Genomic DNA, 21,757 nt, shown 5'->3' with positions numbered 1-21,757 from the left:
CACAACTACTGAGCCCACATGCCACAACTACTGAAGCCTGTGTACCTAGAACCCATTCTCTGCAACAAGAGAAGCCACTGCAATGAGAAGCCCGCCCACCACAAGGAAGAGTAGCCCCCGCTCGCTGCAACTAGAGAAAGCATGTGCACAGCAACGACGACCCAACATAGCCAAAAATAAAAACAAACAAATAAATAAATGTATATTAAAAAAAAGCAATACATGCCCTGAAAGTTTATATTTTCAGTTGTGTGTATCAACTGAATCAGAGCCCATTTTTTTCTTTTTATTAGAGCCATACTAGTGAGTAAGAAGTGGTACCTCATTATGTTTTAGATTTGCATTTCTTTAATGACCAAGGATTTTGAGCATCTTTTCACATGCTTGTTGGCCATTTGTATAGCTTCTTTGGAGAATTGTCTATTCAAATGTTTTTTCCTAGTTATTAATTGTTGCTTGTCTTTCTGCATTTCACTAATGTATAATGACGTTGAGCATCTTTTTATGCACTGTGTATATGTTCTTTGGAGAAATGGCTATTCAAGTCTTTCCCTCATTTTTTACTTGAGTTGTTTGTCTTTTTGTTGCTGAGTTGTAGGAGCTCTCTATATATCCTGGATAGTAGATCATCAGGTATATAATTTGCAAATATTTTCTCCCATTTTGTAGGCTGTCTTTTCATATTTTTGATAATGTCTTTTGATGCACAAAAGTTTTTAACTTTGATGAAATTCAGTTTATCATGTTTTCTTCTGTTGTGCTTGCTTTTGGTATCATATCTAAGAACTCAATGCCAGATTAAAGGCCATGAGGATTAATTTCTGTATTTTCTTCTATGAGTTGTATAGTTTTAGCTCTTAAATTTGGGAAATTGATCGATTTGAGTTAATTTTTGTATATGGTCTGAGGTAAGGGTCCAACTCCATTCATTGGTATCTGGATGTCCAGGTGTCCCAGTGCCATTAGTTAAAAAGATTAATCTTTCCTCATTGAATGTTCTTGATGTCCTTGTCAAATCAGCTGTCCATAGAAACATGTGTTTATTTCTGGACCCTTACTGCTCTGCTCTCTCACTGATCTCTATGTTTGTTCTTATGTCAATACCACAGTGTCTTGGTTACTATAGCTTCACAATAAGTTTTGAAATCAGGAAGTGTGAGTCCTCCAACTTTGTTCTTCTTTTATAAGATTGTTCTGACTATTCAGCATCTGTTGAAATCCGTATGAACTTTAGAAGGAGGAACAGAAGCTGAGAGTGAAGGAACGAATAAATAGGTTATGCAATGAAGGAAATCCAATATTACACTAATGCTTCAAAAGAGGCTCAGAGAAAAAGATGGTATGTCCCTTAGTTCAGTTATACCAGATGTCTCAGGGTGAAACCATCTAATCCTGAGACCACTTTTGCTTTGGAACCTGATGAGATATAGGAGAAGACTGCAAACCTGGGTGGCCTTGTCGTGGGAGACATTTTGATCGTAAATTATAATGATGGACTGAACTAATTACTCTCATTTTTCATGTAACAGCTACACAACGAGATATAACACTGGCAGTGTTGGTAAGACTACAGTATTAATATTGATAGTCAAATGTATGGGAAAATACAAGCCTCCTATGCCTACCCCACACTGATTCCTCCAGATGTTAGGCATATTCATCTTGTTACTATTGCTCTACCTGTTATATAGACATACACCAAATGTAGATGATCAGACAGGTATGATTCTTTTGGCTATAAGGGATCCTTGGTGAAAAACCAGAGAGTGGCTTGTGATATAATAAAGAACTTATCTGGTCTTTGTCTTCAGTTACTGGCACAAAGCTTCAAAAACCTTTGGAATTTCCGGAGCAATAGGAGTCTCTCTGTTATACTAATGAGGTGACTTCTGGCAGGGCTCCTAGATAGCTCTAGGATGGAAGAGGTTACTCACTAGAAATAAACAACCATGCAGGGACTTCCCTGGTGGTCCGGTCGTTAAGACTCTGTGCTTCCACTGCAGGGGGCACAGTTTTGATCCCTGGCCATGGAACTAAGATCTTGCATGCCACGCAGCACGGTCAAAAAAAGAAAAACCATGCAGATTGAAGGGCTGGAGTTGAATTCAATCACATAGCCTATGATTTAATTAATCTTGCCTACATAATGAAATCTCATCGAAAAATGCTGGACAATGAGGCTCAGGGAGCTTCCTGGTTGGTGAACACACTGATGTACTGGGAAGGCATACCCTCACTCCACAGGAACAGGAGCTCCTGCCACTCAGGACCCTTCCAGACCTTGCCCTACATAACTCTTCTGTTGGAAGCCATCCTGGAGTCCCTGCGCCGTGACAAAGTCATGATGCAATCAAAGGCAGGACTGCAAAGCAGCACTGTCCCAGCACGGCGGACTACATCTCTATTGATTTGTTTGGTTGTGTTAAGCTTATATATGGAAATAGCACTAGGGGGATTTGCACCCAGGGTTAGGAAAATGAGAAAAACTACTACCCACCCCCCTACTATTATTACCACAAAATGGAAAGTACCTATTCCGGCCCCAGGAAACTGGGAATGCAATACACAATCTGGAAATATAGGGAAGTTCCTATGGAAAACACCCCCAATTGAACAACTGTGGCCCTATGAAGGGGTTGTTGATGATTTTGGTTTTATCTGGGTCCACTATAAAGAAAGGTTAATACTTTGGCAATAATTGCCGGATGATAAACAGGAGTGTAGGAGGTATTGTGAGTGCTACTAGTGGAGTCAGCAACACAGGAACTGTAGGATATATTGTAAATATTTTCAAGGCACTATTCAAAACACTTGCCCATGCAGAAAGAACACGAAGATTGCACTTCCGTAATAAAGACTTACATAATAGCTTGGCTTAACGACTAGAAAATAACCTGCAACTAATGAGAACTTGGGGAAATATCTTGATAGCACATCTAGAAACTACAGACAATTCTAAGGTAATCTTTTGAGGAAATCTTGTGGTCAAGGGTTTGAGGCCTAAGGCTAGACTATATTATGATAATTATGTTTTGATTATGTAAACCAAAAATATATAAGCTTGCTGAATAACAATAAAGTATGCTACTATCTGCCTGACTCCAGAGACAGTGTCAGTCTCGTTCTTTCTCCGTCGCTGATGCTGTTCCTCCCTCAGGTACTCCTGGACTCGTTGCAGCTGGACTCCAACACTCTTCATCTGATTGTTCACTTGCATGCTTTATAATTTAAAAAAGGTAATCATAAATAGAGCACTTTCCCGAGTTCTGTGAGTCATTCTAGTGAATTATTGAACCTGAGGGTTGGTTGTGGGAACCCAGGAATCTGTAGCCAAGTCAGGCAGTACTACAAGTAACTTGGGGAGCCCACTTGTGGCTGGAACCTGAAATAAGGGGTCTTACTGAGAACCTTGCATTTTAACTTGTGGGATCTGGTGCTAACTCCAAGTAGTTAGTGTCACCTACAAATTGGCGCTTGCCATCTACCTCTACAAGGATCAAATTATGAGCTGCTGCAACTGCTGACCTTTAACACCCCCTGAAAGGAGTTCAGGGTGGAGATGAGGAATGAGGCGCTATGTGCTCTAGGAAAAACTGGCAAAACAGGTCTTCAGATACATATTTTCAGGAGACAATTTTATGAGTCCAATTGTTGCATCTCCTTGTACCTAGAAAAGCACTAAAATCATCCCTCATGGTGACACCTGCTCCTGGTGACTAGCAGTAACCTTCACGAGACTAGCAGAAACCTCCTGCAAAGAAATATGTGCTTCATTGCATGTACTCTCCCTGCACCAAAATCACATATATACTGAACTTCCCCCGCTACCTCTTTGGAGCAGCTTCTCAGAGCAATCTGAAATGCTGTCTACTGGACTATAGTCCTAATTTTACCCCAAATAAAACTTAACTCACAACTCACAGGTTGTGCTTTTTTTTTCAGTCGACGTTAGTATCAGAATTGGATTGAAATGTAGGACGCCCAGTCAGTGTTAGAGAATTGGTGTCAGATACAGTAACTATAATGCTTTTTTGGGTTCTGTAAGTCATTCCAGCAAATTATGGAAGCTGCAGGAGTAGTGGGTATACCTGGGAGTGTAGATAGCTAGTCAAAGTGAGGACCCCTGAGCTTGAGACTAGCGTCTGAATTTAGGGCAGTCTTATTTCAACTGTGCTCTTACCTGTGAAGTTTGGCCAAACTCCGGGTAGTTAGTGACAGAAGTAATTTCATCCTACATGGAACATTATTCAGCCACAGAAACGAAAGAAGTACTGATACATGCTACATCATGGATGAACCTTGGAAAACAAGAAAAAAGCCAGTCACAGAAAGAACACATATTATGTGAGTCCACTTATATGAAATGTCCAGAATGGGCAAATCTATAGAGGCAGAGAGTAGATGAGTGGTTTTTTAAGGGTCAGGATAAGGTGGGGGTTAGGGAGGTTATAGTAAAGGAAAGCAAGTTTCTTTATAAAGTGATGGAAACGTTCTAAAATTAACCGTAGTAAGAGTTACACATATCTGCAAACGTACTAAAAACCATTGAATAATACACTTTAAGTGGGTGAATTGTATGGTATATGAATTATATCTCAACAAAGCTGTCATTTTTTAAAAAGGTAGTTATCTTGTATAAATACATACTGAAATAGCTATATGTGAAATATAAGGTGTCTGGGATTTGCTTCAAAAGAATCCACTGGGGGCTTCCCTGGTGGCACAGTCGTTGAGACTCTGCCTGCCGATGCAGGGGACGCGTGTTCATGCCCCGGTCCGGGAAGATCCCACATGCCGCAGAGCAGCTGGGCCCGTGAGCCATGGCCGCTGAGCTTGCGCGTCCGGAGCCTGTGCTGCGCAACGGGAGAGGCCACAACAGTGAGAGGCCCGCGTACCGCAAAAAAAAAGAATCCACTGGGGTGGAAGGGGGAACAGAAGGAATAAAACCGGCCATAAGTTGATAACTGCTGAAGCTGAGTGCCTGGAAGCTCATTAAACTCTTCTCTCCACAGTTATATATGTCTGAAATTTTTCATAAGAGGGAAAAAAAGAAAAACTCCATGCAACAGTCTGGCTCACTCAGAAAAGAGAGGTCACCTCCTATGGTAAGTTATTGTTCAGAGGCCCTACCCAGAGCCCTCAGATCAGGGAGATGAATTATTGAGGGGAATCTGAGAGGCACAGAAGCCATGGAGTGTGGAGAGGCGATGAGCACAGGGGCTGCTTTGGGCCGGGGCAGCTCAGCCCCTTCAGTCCTCACTGACAACCCACAGACCAGGCTGGCCGTGGTGGTGGAAGTAGAGCGAAGGAGAAGATCTGGTAAGAAGCCTCCACACATTCATCTCAGAGGTAACACAGCCTGGGAGAGCCTCTTGGGAGAGGGGGAGGGCGAGGCCATCTCACATTAGGAAACTGAGGCAAAGGTTGAAGGCAGGACTCAGGAGTCCTGAGAGTTCAGTTTCCCCCATGAGAGTTGATATGTAGCCCACCTGTCTCAAGCCCCGAGGAGACCTGTTGCCCCACGCTCCTCCTGGAGGGGCCCAAGAGCATCCGCCTGTGTCAGCGTGGGATTCTGGAGAGTCAGGTAGAGATGGGATGGGCTGGGATGGGGTGTGGGTAAGTCCAGGGAAGATGGGAGTGACACTGTTGACTCCAGTTCTGCTCACAGGAACAATGCGTCACCTTTGACAGAGTCCTGGGTTCTGATGCTCCTCAGGTAGGGGGGTCTGGTAGGGTGATGGGAGGAGGGTCAGAGCACTCAGGACCCTTGATCCTGGAGTGCTGAGTGCTTCCCAAGCTCTCTGGTCAGGGCAGGCTGGGCAGGCACCTGAGTCGGAGATGTGCCTGTGTCTCCCTGCAGGAGGCGGAGCAGGAGTTGCTAACAAGAGTCCAGTGCATGCTGGGCTCGGTGGGCCGAGGGTACAGTGTGGCCCTGCTGCTTCGGGGTCGAGAAACAGAGGCACCCCGGCTTGTGCCTCAGGTGAGTCCCAGAGGATGCACCAGTCATAGTTGTTATGAGACTCAAGTGTTGGCTCCTCAAGGAGACCTTCGAGAACTTTCCCCTCCCCACCCTAGCTGGACTAGGTGCCCCTCCTTGGGGTTCCTATAGCACCCTGTGGTCCATACAGGATGTCTTTCCAGCATCAATCACGAAGCTATTGAGAGGTCAGGGAAGGTGGGAGGCTGGGGTCCATGAGGTGAGGGTCAAGGAGGGGTGGTGTGCAAAGATCAAATACTCAGGGAAGTCTACTTTTCACTGTTCTTAGTAATACTAATAATGATAATAAACATTTTGTTTTTAGGCTTCAGCAAAGTGCCCCCAAACTAAAACAATTGCCTCAAAACCTTGTCATGAGCCCCTACCCTAGCAAACAGGAGGTCCCACTGAAAATGTCTGCTCACTTGTCTGGCTCGCTGTGAACCACAAGGCCGGGGGCTATTTTTGTCCTGGCCACCAAGTCCATAGCACCTAGCACAGGGCCAGGCATAGAAATAATTTCCTTGCCCTCAGGAAATGTTGAAAAACAGGTTAATCCCTTCTCAATCCTCACTCACCCTTCTCTTTAGCTGCTGCAGATGCTGTTTGAAGAAGCTCTGCCCCTCAGGGGCTCTGATGCCGTGCTTAGTACACTTAGCCTGGTGCAGGTGAGGCCCTGGGGGGAAGGGGAGACCTGGGGAGCCAAGGCCATGTTGATGCTGCAAAAGAGCCCAAGGCTCAGGGACTGCCTGAAGAGTTTGGATCTCTTGCCCGTCCAAACACCTACAGCTAGTCTCTCATTGGCTCCCCCTCTTCCCGTTCATCCTCCGCACCACTGTCGGCTTGCCTTGCTGGGGTCTCCTTTTTCCTGCCTGAGATGGCTGAATTTTGGTGCCCTGCTTGGTTCACAGGGCCCCAGCGGGAGGATCACATGAGCCAAAGGCTGGGGAAAGGTTCGGTTTGTAACAGATGTTGTGCTTGTGTGATCGCAGCTCAGCACCAGTGGGAGGAGTCGGGACCTGCTTGCTCCAGGGTCAGAGAACCTGTCAGTGCTGGATGTGTCCCCTCTGGGCTTGTGAGTGTCCAGAGCCCAACGGGGTCTGAGGGAGCTTGTCTTAAGTCAGGGCTGACACCCCAAACCAAGCCGTTGGAGGCTTCTCCCCACTGCCACTCCAGGGAAGGGAAGTTATGAACTTGGGGTCATGCTTACAGGTTTTACGTTTGCCCCCAGGACTCCCTCTCACCGTCTTCCCTTCATCCCATATCTCCATAACCTCTCGCTCTTCTCACCACCCCATCCACTTACACCTCTTCAACTCAGTCATTACCATCCCGGGTGATCTGAGCATCTCACCGAGCAGAACTTCAGTTTCTCCATCTATAAAATGGGAGCAATCCCAACTATCCTGTTTCCCTCACTGGGCAGATGATAGGAGAAAAAATAAGATCATGAAGATGAGAGGCTTTTAGGGGATATATTGAGCTTGGAGTCTTGGGGATGATTCTTATAGGCTCTTGGGCCCCCATGGGCTCCCCATGCAGAGATTCTGGGGGGCTGGACAGAACCCTTGTGCTTAGGAGCTGAGATCAGCCTTCCCTTCCTCCAGGGTGGTAGAAAATGCCAGTGAAGTGGAGGTGTCTGACTCAAGAGCTGCCTCAGAGCTGTACTTGCAGGCTGCAGGTGGTGGAGACAGGTGAGGACAGGCGGGTGCCTTCACCCACCCCCACCCCCTAGCCATTTGGCCTGATCCTTTGATCTCCTCCACAGTGCCTGCTCTCTGCTCACTGTCACCATGTCCTGCCCATGGCCTGACCCTCCTGAGGGACCTGGGACCCAGGGCATGTGGCGAGGTGCCTTGCGGATCCTGCAGATTCCAGGAGCCCTGTAAGTTTGATGGAGCCTTTTAACAGCTTTGGGGAAGGCTTGGGTAGGTGGCTGAAATATGGATGTAGAGGCCCAGGGCAGCATCAGAGTCTCCTCCTTTCCTCATCTCTGACATGCTGAAGGATTTGCTCCCTTTAGTATTTCTTGTAAGGCAGGTCTACGAGCAATGAACTCCCTCAATTTTTGTTTATCTGGGCATATCTTACTTTCTCTTACATTTCTGAAGGATAGTCTTGCCAGATACAGAAATCTTAGTTGACAGGTTTGGTTTTTTGTTTTTTTTTTCTTTCAACACTTTAACTGTGTTATCCCACTGCCTTCTGGCCTCCATAGTTTCTGATGAAAAATTGGTTTTTAATCTTACTGAAGATCCCTTGTGCATAATAAGCTGCTTCTCTCTTGTTTTCAAGATTCTTTCTTTGACTTTGGATTTTGACAGTTTGATTATAATCTGTCCTGGTGTAGATCTCTTTGAGTATACCCTCCTTGGAATTTGTTGAGCTTCTTGGATGTGTAGATTCATGCCTTTCATAAGTTTGGGGGACTTTTTGAGCATTATTTCTTCAAATATTCTTTCTGTCCTTTTCTCTTTCTCTTCTCCCTCTGGGACTCCCATTATGCATATGTTTGTACACTAGATGGCAGCCCACAGGTCTCTTAGGCTCATCTTCCTTCATTCTTCTTTCTTTCTGCTCCTCAGACTGGATAATTTTATTTGACCTATCTTCAGGTTTGTTGAGATTCTTGTGCCTGCTCAAATCTACCCTCTAGTGAATTTTTAATTTCAGTTATTGTACTTTTCAGCTCCCATATTTCTACTTGGTTCCTTTTTATAATTTCTATTGTTCTATTGACAGTCACTGAGACATCATTTTCTTTTTTTTTTTTTCTTTATCTTTATTCCCCTTCTCCCACCACAAAATTTTTAGGAAAATTCCCAAGATAGCAGTGAAGCTAGAAGTTGGGTGGGAAAGAGGGAACTGGGAGTTGACAGAGGAGCCAGCCTGGGTGAGACATCATTTTCTTGATTTAGTTTTCTGAAAATATCTAAGACAGTTGATTTAAAGTCTTTGTCTACTGAATCCAGTGTCTGGTTTCCTCAGGGACAGTTTTTATTAATTTCTTTTTCTTTTTTCCTGTGAGTGAGGCATACTTTCTTTTTTTTTAATTAAAAAAAATTTATTTATCTATCTGGCTGTGCCAGGTCTTAGTTGAGGCATGTGGGATCTAGTTCCCTGACCAGGGATCGAACCAAGGCCCCCTGCATTGAGAGTGCAGAGTCTTAGCCACTGGACCACCAGGGAAGTCCTGAGCCATACTTTCTTATTTGCATGCCTAATAATTTTTTTGTTGGAAACTGGCCAATTTGAGTATTTTTTGTAAAGACTATATTCTTTATTGGGTTGGTCTCTTAAGTCTCCATTCTTTTTCCTTAGTGCTCTGACACTCTGGATATGATAATCAGGTAACTCTGAAAGCTGGATTCTCCCTCCTCTCCAGGGTTTGCCTTGTTGCTTGTTGTGAGCATCAGCCATCCATTTGCTTACTTTTCCAAACAATTTTTGCAAAGACTGTATTCCTTGCAGTCACTGAAGTCTTCATTCTATTATCTCAGTGATTAGCCAATGACCTGACATAGAATTCCCTAACCTCCGAGAATGCGCCCCCCCCCAAAAAAAAAAGAAAGGAAAAGGAGAAAAAGGAGGAGGAGGACAGGTAGGGGAAAGGGAATGAGGAGAGAGGAAGGAGAAGAAGGAGGAGGCAGGGAGGAGGAAAAGGGAAAAAAAGGGAGAAAGGAAGAAAAAAATTCTCCAGGTTTCTACAGACTGGCTCTGTGTTGGGTCACTCCTTAAATGCTTAGCAAGACCATTTACAGCTCTGCCTTAGCCTCACCTGATGCTTGCACTGAGCCCTAATTCAGACAGAGGTGAAAGCCTTTGGTCTTCTCAGGTCTCTTCTGACCACATATACTGCCCTGGACATATGTGTGGCTTTCTAGGCACCCTAGTACACATGGGAACTTTTCAAAATCCTTATTCCTCCAAAATTTCACTCCCCACCTTTTCTCCCTGTCTTTCCATGTGTCTATTGTTTGCCCCAACTGTTATTTTTGCTTGTTCTTTCATCTCTCAATGCTTTGGGGGACTGTCCTCTGGCATAGCTCCTCTGTTCCAAGAGAATTCCAAGATAAGTGAGACAAAGGGAGGCAGCTTTTGTCAGTCCTTTGTGGGAAACCCCAGACAATCAAAACAGACAAACACAGTTCCCTGGGAACAAGATCTACTCTGCTCCTTTCAGAACCAGGTACCCCCACCAGAAATGTGGGCTGTGCTGGGGAGAAGGTTGGGGCTAGGGTAAGTTAAAAACACCACAAAGATCTCTTACCATATTTAAGCTGCCTTTCTCCTGGTTAAACATTCACTTGATTGCTGTCAACCTTTGACTATCTCCCAGAGTTCCAGTAAGGTTGATTCTGACCATTTTTTTTGCCAGATGTTTCTGGGAAGGGACAGACTCCCAGAGTTCCCTACTCTGCCATTTTTGTTGATGTCACCTTGCTTTGCCATTTTACAATTGGGCTGTATTTTTTATTATTGAGGTATAGGAGCTCTTTATATATTCTGGATACAAGTCTCTTGTCAGATATAAAATTAAATTGTTTTTACTATGAGAATGTATTATTTGTGTAATTTTAAAAGTAATCAAATATAAAATAAAATAAAGATCTATACAAGGTTGCAAATCTGTCTGGTGGTACACAAAAGTGACTGGAAACAGTCAATCTTTCCATCAGAGTGTGATTTGGGCCAGTTTCTTTCTGCATCCACCGGTGGACATCTCTTTTCTTCCTCCATCCCTCCCTCTGGCAGAGACTGTCCCTTGCTGCAGGTGTTGGCTGGTAAGGTTGTTGGTGAGGAGGTGGAGGGCTCTCTGCCCTGGATTGTCTCATGTCTCCTGGAAGGAAACAACTACAGTGGCCTTCTTCTTCGCCTGGACCCTCAAGGTGGCCTGGGGGAGGACGTGGGTTTCTTTGGGAAGCTCTAGGATCTGGCCTTAGGCCTGGCCCCCCTCTCACCCAACCAGCGGCAGCCCCAACCCTAGCGAGCCGAGAGAGAGCCTGAGCCTCTGGGACGGCCAGGATTCAGAAAGGTCCCAGAATTGCCAGGCGCTCACCGTCTGGAAAGGTAAGGCCAATAGTAAAAGCAACCCCTCACCCTTTCAGAGGGCTTCAACAGTTTACCAAGCATTTTTACACTGACTAAAATCTTTGATTCTTACCACAATGCCATGAGGCAGATCGAATCTACGGGCGAGGGAAGGGAGGCAGGTTTAATTTATAGACGAGGAAAGGGAGGATCAGAGAAGAGAAGGTACTTTCCTATTTTCACACACTCATTAAAGATCAGGCCTCTGTGAAATGATATGTCAGAAATTTGGGGGAGGTCAGGTGGAGGGTATAGATCAAACAAGAATGACCATGAGTTGATATTTGTTGAAGATGATAAGGTGATAAGTAGATGAAATTCCTAGACTTTGTATATGTTTGAAGTTTTCCACTAATAAAAGAGTAAAAAAAAAAAGTCTGTGGGGCTTCCCTGGTGGCACAGTGGTTAAGAATCCGCCTGCCAATGCAGGAGCCAGGGGTTCAAGCCCTGGTCCGGGAAGATCCCACATGCTGCGGAGCAAGTAAGCCCGTGCTCCACAACTACTGAGCCTGCGCTCTAGAGCCCGTGAGCCACAGCTACTGAAGCCCGCACGCCCAGAGCCTGTGCTCCGCAACAAGAGAAACCACCGCAATGAGAAGCCCGCACACCACAACAAAGAGTAGCCCCGGCTCGCCGCGACTAGAGAAAGACCACATGCAGCAACAAAGACCCAACGTAGCCAAAAAAGAAAAAAGAAAAGTAAAAGTCTGGCCCTCTGTCTTCAGAAGCAACAAACACATTCATTTGGCCAACATATTCCCAGACCACAGCCTACATCAGGCCCTGTGGAATGAGGAAGATAAGTTGGGGCACTTCACACTCTCAAGGACAAAGCAGGGAGGGAAGGAAGTGTGTTTGTGTATAGGCCAGTTTGGGATCGTGACTAAGGGCACAGGCTTTAGTGTCAGACAGAACTGGGCTTGAGTTTCAGTTCTGCCACTCACCAGGAAGTTGCTTGACCTCTCTGAGGTTCAGTTGCCTCATCTGGAAAATGTGGAGGGAGACAGGGTAAATTAGGGTTGCTGCCTCACTGGAGTATTGTGTAGCTAAAAAGAGACAATCCATGAAAAGCCTTAGCACAGTACCGTCGAACACATGGAAAATGCCGGACAGGTGTTAGCTATTTTTTTTTTAATTAATTAACTAATTTTTGGCTGAGTTGGGTCTTTGTTGCTGCGCGCGGGCTTTCTGTAGTTGCGGCGAGCGGGGGCTACTCTTTGTTGCGGTGTGCAGGCTTCTCATTGAGGTGGCTTCTCTTGTTGCGGAGCACAGGCTCTAGGCATGTGGGCTTCAGTAGTTGTGGCTCACAGGCTCCAGAGCGCAGGCTCAGTAGTTGTGGCACACGGGCTTAGTTGCTCCGCGGCATGTGGGATCTTCCCGGACTAGGGCTTGAACCCGTGTCTCTTGCATTGGCAGGCGGATTCCCAACCAATGTGCGACCAGGGAAGCCCAGGTGTTAGCTATTTTTATGAATAGTACTGTTAATAGAAATTAAAAGTTTTACAGGTAGTGTGCTTTGGAGTTCAGAGGAAGGAGGGATTCACTCTGTGTCTCCCCTTACTAGGCAGCTCCCTGAGCTTGCTCCAGGCTGCTCTGTTGGGGGCCGCAGAAAGGAGGATGAAGGTGAGACAGGTGAGGCCCACCCTCTGGGATGCAGTAGAAGAGGCCCGGGCCCGGCGGGCTGGCCTGAAGAGCCTGCGTTCAGGCCTCCTTGGGGACGCCCTGACAGATAGTGGGCTCTGCCAGCTGGGCAAGGCACTGCGGGAGTTGCAGGTGAGCAAGGTGAGGTCTGTGGGTGCCTGGGCCAGCAATGGCCAGAGCCCACCCAGAATCCCCTCTCCACAGGTGGTAAAAGCCTGGAACCAGCGCTCAGGAAGCTGGATGCTCAAAACAGTCAAAACTGAGGCTATGGGGCTCCCAGAACCACAGGTACGTCTTCCCATCCAAACTCTTGGGAGGCCTATTGATGCCTGCCTCCTTTTTCTCTGTTTACAGAGCACTGTGAGGGGGCTCTTCCTTCCTTCATTAATGTATTGATTCCCGAACATTTATTGACTACTATGTGCCTTTTTATAATCCTCTGGAAAGAAACAATTAACACCATGATAAGTGCTCTGAAGAGCTTATCCAAAGGGCTCTATGTGGGTATCTAAGTTAGTATTGGCGAGAGAGGGAAGGAAGACTTCATGCAGGAAGTTGAAACCTGAAGGAGATGGCTAGCAAAGATGAATGAAGAACATTCCAGGCAGAAAAAATAACAGGAGAAGTGTCAGAGGTAAGCGAGTCCTTGATCTCTTTGGGAGACTGCAAGCAGCTCAATTTGCTGGAGGATAGAGTTTGAGGAAGAAAGTCCAGAGAGAAGGATTGGAGACTGAAGTAGGGGCCTGGTCATGCAGGTCTTTGTAAATCAATTGAGATGTTTGGAGTTTGTCTGGAAGGTCAAGGGGAAGCCACAATTTATTTTAAACAGGGAAGACAACATTGCTCCCAGCATTGCTTCAGCAAACAGAAGCTCTGAGAAGTGATGTGAGTATCCCAGGGTCACTAGGATAATCAAAGGCAGCAGAGGTGCAAAGACATCCAAGTCCTTAGACTCAGTACGGCACTCTTTCATCCCCTTAGGATGCGTGTCCTCCCTTATGCAGAAGGGGCGCTGTCTTCCATGATTTGTCACAGGGTGGTTGGAAGGTCACCCCTGTCCAGCTTTTCCTGGTGCTTTCATTTTCTTAATTACTTATAACTTGTTTTTACAGCCCTGGGCCTTGGGAATTAGGCCTGTAAACTCCAAGTTATTGAACAGGGCTGGCCACTGCTAAGTGCTTTGGGTGCCTTATCTCATTTCATGCTCTCTACAACTTTTATCAGCTCCATTTTATGGATGAGAAAATGGAGACTCAGAAGACTATCCACCTGCCTGAGGTCAAACAGCTAAGAAAAGGAGGGGCTGGGACCCTGATCTGATTTCAAAACCAACACTGTCCTAGGAGAAAAGGTAATAGAATTCTCATTCGTAATATATTCTCAGCAGGTCACAGATTCAACAGCAAGCCCCAGCCCAGGCCTCCAGGAAGAGCCTCAAGGTGAGGCTGGTGCTTGGGGTGGAGCTGGAGGTCTTCTCCACCTTTGGTGTGCTTAACTGCATTTTCCTCCAGTGGCAGGAAGAACAGCATCTATAGGACCTGATCTCCACCAAATGCACGCTCTCAGGGACCCTGAGGAACAGGTAACACCTCATGTACCCCAGAACAACTGTAAGCTGTTGGGGAGTAGAGTCGCAGAGTCCTGATAATATGTGTCCTGCTTACCTTGCCCTAACATGAGGGAGAAATACGGAGCTTTAGGCAAATAAAGGGCCTCAAGGGTTACTGTATCCCTCAGGGAGGGGCATGGGAAGGGGCTGTTTTCCTACTGGGTTGGTTTAGGGGTATGGGGTCCCTAGGGCCTCCATGGCACCTACTGGCAGAATCAATACCTCTCCTCTTCCCTCACGGCCTCTGAGTCTCTGTCCAGGCCACAGGCTCTTTCAGGCCAGCTAGTCTCCTGGATGTAATTCTAGGAGCTGCCCTGGTAATGGCGGTCTGTTGGAAAAGTTGGGCCCTGTGTCCCAAGGCTGTGTACACACATGGGCTTCTGGCTGAGCCTAGAATGATGCCACCTAGGCCCAGCAGGCCCCGGATGTGGCCCTGCAGTTCTTCCTGGCTCAGGCCCAGAGGCAGAGACTGCGAGAACAGCACCAAATTTGGATCCAAGAGGAACTGAAGCATTTGCAACAGGAGGAAGAAGCGGTGGCAGGGGTCCACATCAAAGGCCTGGTGGCTGAAGAGGTGAGGAAGGTCCAGTAGGGGACTTGAGGCTCCTACTTCTGTTTTTTTTTTTGCTGAGTCAGGTCTTAGTTGTGGCACGGGGGATCTTCGTTGAGGCATGTGGGATCTTTTGTTGTGGCACTTGGGCTTCTCTCTAGTTGTGGTGTGTGAGTTTTTCTCTTCTCTATTTGTGGCGTGGGGGCTCCAGGGCACGTGGGCTCTGTAGTTTGCGGCACGCAGGCTCTCTAGTTGAGGCACATGAGCTCAGTAGTTGTGGCACGTGGGCTTAATTGTGCCACAGCATGTAGGATCTTAGTTCCCAGACCAGGGACCAAACCTGCATCCCCTGCATTGCAAGGCGGATTCTTTACCACTGGACCAGCAGGGAAGTCCCTTGAGGCTCCTTTTAACCTGGCCAGGTACTGTGCTGGGATCTAGCATCAATCACAGCAGACTGGACCACAACCTCTCTCATGGCCCTCACAGCTTTGTGGGGGATAGACGATGCAATTCTCAGTGCTAAGTGCTGTAAATGAGGGAGCTAGTGACTTGTGGGAACAAACAGGTGTACCTGGCCCAGGCTGGAGTAGAGCAGATGACATCTAACCTGAGACTTTAAGGACAAACAAATTAGCCAGAGAAATTCACTAGACTCAGATCCACAGGGCAGTTTGTGCTCATCACATGGAGGCACTAAGTAAACAGATCTTGTTTAAACAAGAAACAAAACTTGTGTGCACAGAGGTTGGATCAGGGGAAGGTGGGAGACACGCTCTTAGGAGAGAATCCAGTATAAGCAAAAGTCCAAACGGAAGCAATGGCAAAGTAGGTTCTGGGTGTTGCAAACTGTCCATCTGGCTGGAGCCTGGCAGGTGCATGGTCAGAGTCAAGGATAAAGAGACCGTGTGCCACGCCTCTGGATTTGGACTTTACCCCAAGGATGACGGTGAACTATTGAAATGCATGTGTCATCTCAGTTCTGTCCCTCACTAGCCATGTGAATTTGGTCAAGTTAGGTCACTTCTCTGACCCACTGTTTCCAAATCTGTAAAATAGCAATTACCTCAAAGGTTATCATTAAACGAAATAATAATATAAAGTAAGTAGAGCAGAGCCTGGCACACAGGTTGCGCTCAACAAACGGTACGTATTATCACTGAAGGTTTCCGAGGAGAGGCAGAGATGGCACCGGGAGTGGACAGGGCTGAGACTCCAGCTGGAGGCCCTTCAGGCAGAACGGGACACTGCGGAGCAGGACCTGACAGCCCTCTATGACCTGCACGTGCAGGCTGCCCGGGCTTGGACGTGCCACGTGCTGCAGGTCAGTGAGGACAGAGGGCAGGCCTTGAATTGGTTCCAAGGCTGGCTGACTGATGGGGATCTCTGAATCTGTGCACAGGTATTCCGAGCCTGGCGGGGGCTGTGGGAGGAACAGGCCATGGCCACAGAGCATCACTATCGCAGCCTGCTGGCTGGCATCCTGCAAGACACCATCAACCTGGCCACGCAGAACCAGGAGCTCCAAGCCCAGAGCCAGCGACTTCAGCAGACTAGGCTGGGCGCAGGCATGCTGGATCCCCGCCCTGAGGAGAAATGTGGGGATCAGGAATCCTTCAGGGGCAGTCTCCTCTCTCCTCATTCGTAAAGGTCCTAGAAGGGAGAGCAGTTGGGACACAACAGCCAAGCTAACCTTCATTATGGATAATTAATAACACCACTAACTAGGTCTCGTGCCAGTACCTTCTGAGCACATTAACATCCCTTATTTGATTTAGTCATTTCCAGTCCCCTTTATAGTAGTAGGTATCATCTGACAACCCCCCCCCCCATTTCAGAGATAAGCCAACTAAAGCTAAGAGAGGTTAAGTAATTGTTCAAGGACAGTCAGCCAATAGGTGACAGAGCCAGAATTAACACTCAAGCCTGGCTGGCTGTAGTTCTACACTGCCAGAAATAGTAGTTCACAAGTTGCAGTGTGCATCAGAATCACCTAGGAAGCTTACTGAAAAGAAAAAAAAAGAATAAAGAAAAAAAATTCCCAAACCTCACTCCCTAAAATTCTGCTTCAGCAGGACTGGGATTTCTCTTTTTTTTTCCCGCAAGCTTACCAGGTATTCTACCACGGGAGCAGGGCCTGACATTCCTCTGGTCATGAGAAGAGACGACAGGCAGGAATATCAGTGAGGGATCCAGAGGAGATGAGAAACGAGACCACCTTGAGTCCTAAGAGCACTCTAGCCTACAGTCTACAGTTTGCCTTGCTGGGCCCAACACTTTCTATTCCCAAGACTCCTTCCAAATTCTCCAGGGCCCAAGTTCTATGCTTCAGAGAAACTTCCAAAGCTCCGTGACAGAAAATAAGTCTCGGCTCCATGGAATTCTCAAAGGAAACAATGCTGTTAGCAACAGCTGGGAGAAAACAGCCTCTTCTCTTAGTCAATAAGTCACCCCAGGATTAAGATACTCAGGGCACCAGAGGAATGAAATTATGTTTGAGAGGAGCTATGCAACACAGAAGACACAGGACAATTATGGCCAACTGTAGGAACCACCTATACCCCAGAGCACTTTATTAAGACCTTATTGCTTATACAGACACTGATTGAGCTATACAAGTTTCCCTGTGCCTGGTCCCAGGTCACTCTGTGTAGTTTCCCTAGGCTGTTGGGAGCTGGGACACTACTAGGAAAGGGCAGGACTCAGAGTGGGAAAGATGGTACCTCCTAGAAGCTATAGAGGGGACAGTGGGCTATGAGAGAGCCCTTAGAGTGAGCAGAGAGGTCAGGAGTGTAGGCTTAAGCCAGGGCCCAGGGACAACATCCTGAGATGAGTCAAACCCCAGTCCTCTCTGAGGTTTCCAGAACAAAGGCGGGATAAGGAGAGAGTGGGGGCATTATTTCCAGGTGCTGCTGCAGCTAGGGGAGCATGGCAGAGGCCTGGGTGATGGGCGTATAATCTGCGGCAACTGGGCTTTCCTACATGACAGTGGGGGGTGAGCATGTTATGGGGGAGTCATGCACCATGGCTGGGCTGGAGCAGCCAGCACCAGGCCTGGGGGCAGTGGGTCTGCTGGGGTGACCACAGTAGGCAAGGAAAGCCAACTGCTGCCCACACCCCACTTGAAGAAACTGCATTCATGCAGGTTGAGGCAGGGCACCTCCTCCCATCAGGCACGGTATCATTTCTCAGGACCATGAACTGATGCTCCCCTAATTCCTTAGTCAGGAAGAACTTCTGGGCGTGTAAGAGTTTCCTTAACCAAACCCAGGCTTCAAGTCTCCCAGGCTCAACCCTCCATCCACCTACCTCCAGGAACTGACATGGCTGCTCGCACTTCCCCAGCTTTTCTCGCAAGGCACTTGTTACAGGGCTGCTGAGGGGAGGGGTCAGCACTGGGAGGTGGCTCCGATGGTGGCGCCCAATCTACAGGTCAGGAATCAGGGTGGAGGTGGTGAGGGGCTAGCGACTGCCATAGTACAGGCGCACAGCCAGGCCAATGAGCAGCGTGGCCAGGAAGAAGGCAGCTGTGAGCTGAAGCTGCAGCAGGGCTGCTGAGAGCACAGCGTTGACCACTAGCGAGCAGGACACAACGAAGAGGCGTGTGATGCTGCTGCCGTGCTTCATGACAGCTGACATGAGCAGCCCATTTAGTGCCTGGCTCAGCACTACAAGTGCTGCCCATCCTGAGAAACCCTCCAGGAGCCCTGGGCCGGGGCCGCCACCTGCATGCAGACCTAGGTTCAGGAGCACACCAAAAGTGTAGAGGAAGAGGTTCTGAAGTGCCAGGGGCAGCCGCTGTCGCTTCATGAGCAGCTCTGTGTACACGGAAGACAAGCCTGAGATGAGGCAGTACAGGATGAGAAGCAGCAGTCCCAGTGGACTGATATGCAGGGGCATGGGGCCTGCAGCAGCTGCAGAAGGGGGCCCAGGAAGGGTGTTCCCAGGATCCTGCAGGCCACCAGCTGCATAGCAGGCTCCTGCTGCCATGAGCAGCAGCAGTGCTAAGCCCTGGCGTGCAGAGAGGCGGTGTCGGAGGCAGAGGCAGTAGAACAGGGCTGTGCTTCCAATCTTGAGATTGCTCAGCACCTGGTAGGTGCTGGGGTCCATGTAACGTTGAAGGTAGATCACCAGGTTGTTGCTGGCGCCGTAGAGCAGGGCTGATAGTGCGAACGGGGCAGCCTGGCGCCAGGGTGGGGTTTGCTGGGGCCATGCTTGCCAGCCCACCAGGAGGGAGAAGGCGCACAGCAGCAGCTTGGTCAGTTCAGTCAGCAATATAGCCGAAGACGGTCGGAAGGGCACACGGCCATCCACGTGGCACAGTGCCAGCAATGGGGCATGGGCTCCGTACATGGCAGTGGACAGGAGTAGCATCAGGGTCCAGCGGGCCTGCCTGGGATGGCCCAGGCCTGGCACACCCCCGTCCTCTACACTCATGCCCAAACTAGACCCTGGGTGGCCTGTGTAGCTAGCAAGGGGGGTCAGTGGGGATTGTGACACGTTCGGGGAAAATCAAGTTATGGAGCTGGCTCCGAGGGGAGAGGAACCTTGGTACATCACCAGAGAGAATACTGAGAATCAAGAGTCAGCTGCATACTCCACAGTAAGGGCTAGAAGAGGAAGGGGCTGGTAGTTCTAGAAGCCACTGTCTTGGGGCCAATGCCATGGGGTTATGGAGGTGAGGAGTCCAGGGTGCTGGCTGATGAGCCACTGTCCAGCCTCTGCAGGAAGGCGGCAGGAAAGCTGGAGACAGCAAATGGGTGAAAGCCGGGGAGGCCAGATATGGCATCTGTGGTTGAAAGGCCTCCACCTGCAGGCCCCAGCTGCTCATCCTGCCTCCCCCATGGGATCCAGAGCTAGTCGGGCCCCTTGCGCAGTGATTGAAGATAGTCCCTCAATGTCTTCTCCACATTGGGCACAGCATACGCCTGAGCTGCATATATGCCAGTGCAGGTGCCCACGGCAAAGCCTAATACTGCTGACGCCCTCAGTTTGGCCACCACATAGCCAGCCAGGAAGCCCTTGAGGAATGGAGAGGACAAGAGCGAGCCATCCTGTGGAGGAAAATGCAGGAGAAAATTCAGCCAGGCTCTCCCCTTCTCTGCCCAGGAGCTACTCAAGCTGGGCTTAGCATGTTCCACTACCTGCTCCTCCTTACTCTGGAAAACCGCAGTATGCTCACCAAAGATTTTTTCAAGGTCCTGGGCAGAAAAAGAACCTAGGAGTCATGATCACACAATGTCAGAACCCTGAGGTTAGAAGGCTCTAACCACAGAATCCCACTGAGAGAGATGTCTCTGAGGAATCTGACTCCTGCTTGCTTCTCCAGTCTCATATCCTAGCATGCTACCCCACTACTGCAGCCAAACTGAACTGTTTTCACCTCACATGTTCATCATGCTACCTCCGACCACAAGGTCTTTGCCTCTGCTGTTCCATCTGCTGGGAATGTTCCCTCCTCCTCCCTTCACCCAGTTAACCCCTACTTAAGATCCCAGTTCAAAGGCCATTTTCTCAGGGAAACTTTCCTTGGTGACACAGAGAATAGGCCCTCAATAACCAACCATTTGCTGAATAAATCTCTACCACCCACTCAAAAGCATATTGGCCAATGAAGCCTAAGCGGGAGGCAGGGGGCAGGTGCACCTTTACCTGGTCTACACCACTGTTGACTTCGTCTTCCACACGTTGCTGCAGGCGCTCCAGCTGGTTCTTGAGAAATGCCAGGTCCTTAAGCTTGGGCAGAGAATCCTAGGACAAAAGAGAGGTTGGCTCCAGAAGGTTGACCCAGCCCCACCCCCTGCTCAAGTCTATCAGAGGCTGGGGGCAGGAGGCAGTGAGCCTAAGAAACCCCTTCCTATAAAACCTTCTTGAGATGATAGTGGTAAAGCAAGAAAGGCATAGAAAAGTAAAGAATTCACACGGGGGCCTGGGACGGGGTGACCGATGGGATCTGCATCGGTAACTTACAGCAACTCTTACAGGAATTTTATACAGTAAACGGTGTATAGAGAAGACAAGAGGGGCAGCTGGGGGACCTAGGTTTATCCAGCAAGCGCTAGTGAGTAGGAAGCTACCTGAAAGTCTATCTTGGTGTCCCGAGGCCTAACACAGGGACTCCAAGTACTTAGTAAATGTGTGGTTGGTGCTGAACTTCCAGACTAACGGTGAGGTAGTTCCTTGGACAATTTGGGGGTAAACCTGATTTCTACCTAGGCTTCTCCCTCTTCCTCCCCAAACCCATCCCAAACTGAATGTGTGACTGGATGAGCTGGGGTTTGGTGCGGGGGGAGGGAACGTGGCTGTCTGCAAGGGTGTGGGTAAATGAATTCAGGATTTTGGTCGCACATAACGACGAAATTAGTGTGCCCAAGGAATGTGTTCGAATGCGGGTGTGTCTGTGTTGTTGGAAACTTCCTGTCTCTGGAAGGGAAATTTCGGTGGCTAGAGAATAGAGAAGAGTGAGGACTGTCTGCAAGTAACTAAGGATCATCATGGTCCGGGGTTGGGGGTTGGGGTGACACCTGAGGGATTCCCGGTTCCGCTTGCCTTGCGCAATGCTCCGCCACTCCACTTCCCATTATTGAGGCAGTCGACAGGAGTAAAAGTCCGCTCCGAGGAGAAACAAGGGGCACCCCCCCACCCAGGAGCCCCGCCATCTGTCGTCTCTCCCCAGGACTAAAAAGGTGTGAAGCCCACCCCGGACTGCAGACAACGTTCCAGTTCGCTCACCTTGTCATCCGCCATCTTGCCTGGCGAGCTTGTTGCGCAGGCGCAGCACCGCCTCCCTCCTGGCAAATGCTACTGCCATCTTTACTGAGGGCGCAGGCACTTCCGGGGCATTTCCGGAACGGGTGGAGGCGCTTTCCTGAAGGTCTTCTTTTCGCAG

General features: G+C 48.5%; 3 protein-coding genes and 1 non-coding gene across 17 annotated transcripts; 1 reads left to right on the top strand and 3 right to left on the bottom strand.

The window, feature by feature from the left end:
* Positions 1 to 171: 171 nt before the first annotated feature.
* Positions 172 to 19,526, bottom strand: SLC35A4 (solute carrier family 35 member A4). 2 transcript variants are annotated; one of them, XR_003004070.1, is made up of 3 exons: positions 18,178 to 19,526; positions 4,181 to 4,298; positions 172 to 1,249 (listed from the first exon to the last, which is right to left on the bottom strand). XR_003004070.1 is itself a non-coding variant. In XM_024752181.1 (1 exon), exon 1 carries the CDS (start codon positions 19,303 to 19,305, stop codon positions 18,331 to 18,333), a length of 975 nt encoding a protein of 324 aa, XP_024607949.1. In that variant the 5' UTR covers positions 19,306 to 19,526; the 3' UTR covers positions 17,401 to 18,330. The 2 variants fall into 2 exon arrangements, 1 of the variants encoding a protein (XP_024607949.1); XM_024752181.1 differs by lacking the exons at positions 172 to 1,249; positions 4,181 to 4,298 and having other exon boundaries at positions 17,401 to 19,526.
* LOC112404318 (uncharacterized) lies at positions 2,377 to 16,548 on the top strand. Of its 13 annotated transcripts, XM_024752165.1 has the most exons (20): positions 2,379 to 2,960; positions 3,158 to 3,236; positions 5,013 to 5,105; positions 5,274 to 5,349; positions 5,472 to 5,584; positions 5,657 to 5,716; positions 5,861 to 5,980; positions 6,568 to 6,645; positions 6,970 to 7,052; positions 7,585 to 7,671; positions 7,746 to 7,862; positions 10,733 to 10,866; positions 12,633 to 12,841; positions 12,914 to 12,997; positions 13,934 to 13,987; positions 14,094 to 14,148; positions 14,221 to 14,291; positions 14,728 to 14,892; positions 16,034 to 16,192; positions 16,271 to 16,548. In XM_024752165.1, exons 2-20 carry the CDS (start codon positions 3,216 to 3,218, stop codon positions 16,514 to 16,516), a joined length of 2,025 nt encoding a protein of 674 aa, XP_024607933.1. In that variant the 5' UTR covers positions 2,379 to 2,960; positions 3,158 to 3,215; the 3' UTR covers positions 16,517 to 16,548. The 13 variants fall into 13 exon arrangements, with proteins under 13 accessions (XP_024607930.1, XP_024607929.1, XP_024607928.1 ...); XM_024752162.1 differs by lacking the exon at positions 3,158 to 3,236 and having other exon boundaries at positions 2,377 to 2,960; positions 14,227 to 14,291; XM_024752161.1 differs by lacking the exon at positions 3,158 to 3,236 and having other exon boundaries at positions 2,378 to 2,960; positions 14,097 to 14,148.
* TRNAE-CUC (transfer RNA glutamic acid (anticodon CUC)) lies at positions 9,094 to 9,166 on the bottom strand. The gene has a single exon. It is a non-coding gene; the product is annotated as a tRNA-Glu (tRNA).
* Positions 19,527 to 19,697: 171 nt separating the features above from the next.
* LOC112404322 (SLC35A4 upstream open reading frame protein) lies at positions 19,698 to 21,726 on the bottom strand. The gene is made up of 3 exons (XM_024752186.1): positions 21,601 to 21,726; positions 20,521 to 20,619; positions 19,698 to 19,922 (listed from the first exon to the last, which is right to left on the bottom strand). Exons 1-3 carry the CDS (start codon positions 21,613 to 21,615, stop codon positions 19,725 to 19,727), a joined length of 312 nt encoding a protein of 103 aa, XP_024607954.1. The 5' UTR covers positions 21,616 to 21,726; the 3' UTR covers positions 19,698 to 19,724.
* Between the last annotated feature and the right edge of the window lie 31 nt (positions 21,727 to 21,757).

Source organism: Neophocaena asiaeorientalis, unplaced genomic scaffold (genome assembly GCF_003031525.2).
Source record: "Neophocaena asiaeorientalis asiaeorientalis breed wild unplaced genomic scaffold, Neophocaena_asiaeorientalis_V1.1 scaffold204, whole genome shotgun sequence".
NCBI lineage: Eukaryota > Metazoa > Chordata > Mammalia > Artiodactyla > Phocoenidae > Neophocaena > Neophocaena asiaeorientalis.
This window is presented reverse-complemented; position numbering and strand designations above follow the sequence as displayed.

What these genes read in the sequence shown, in the direction of transcription:
- SLC35A4 (XM_024752181.1), bottom strand. Translation starts at nt 19,305, where the DNA reads ATGAGTGTAGAGGACGGGGGTGTGCCAGGCCTGGGCCATCCCAGGCAG.
- LOC112404318 (XM_024752160.1), top strand. Translation starts at nt 2,904, where the DNA reads ATGAGAACTTGGGGAAATATCTTGATAGCACATCTAGAAACTACAGAC. An exon ending in CACCCCGGCTTGTGCCTCAG is followed by an intron (nt 5,981 to 6,567) that starts GTGAGTCCCAGA and finishes CCTTCTCTTTAG; the next exon opens with CTGCTGCAGATGCTGTTTGA. An exon ending in GTACACTTAGCCTGGTGCAG is followed by an intron (nt 6,646 to 6,969) that starts GTGAGGCCCTGG and finishes GTGTGATCGCAG; the next exon opens with CTCAGCACCAGTGGGAGGAG.
- LOC112404322 (XM_024752186.1), bottom strand. An exon ending in TCAACAGTGGTGTAGACCAG is followed by an intron (nt 19,923 to 20,520) that starts GTAAAGGTGCAC and finishes TTTCCTCCACAG; the next exon opens with GATGGCTCGCTCTTGTCCTC.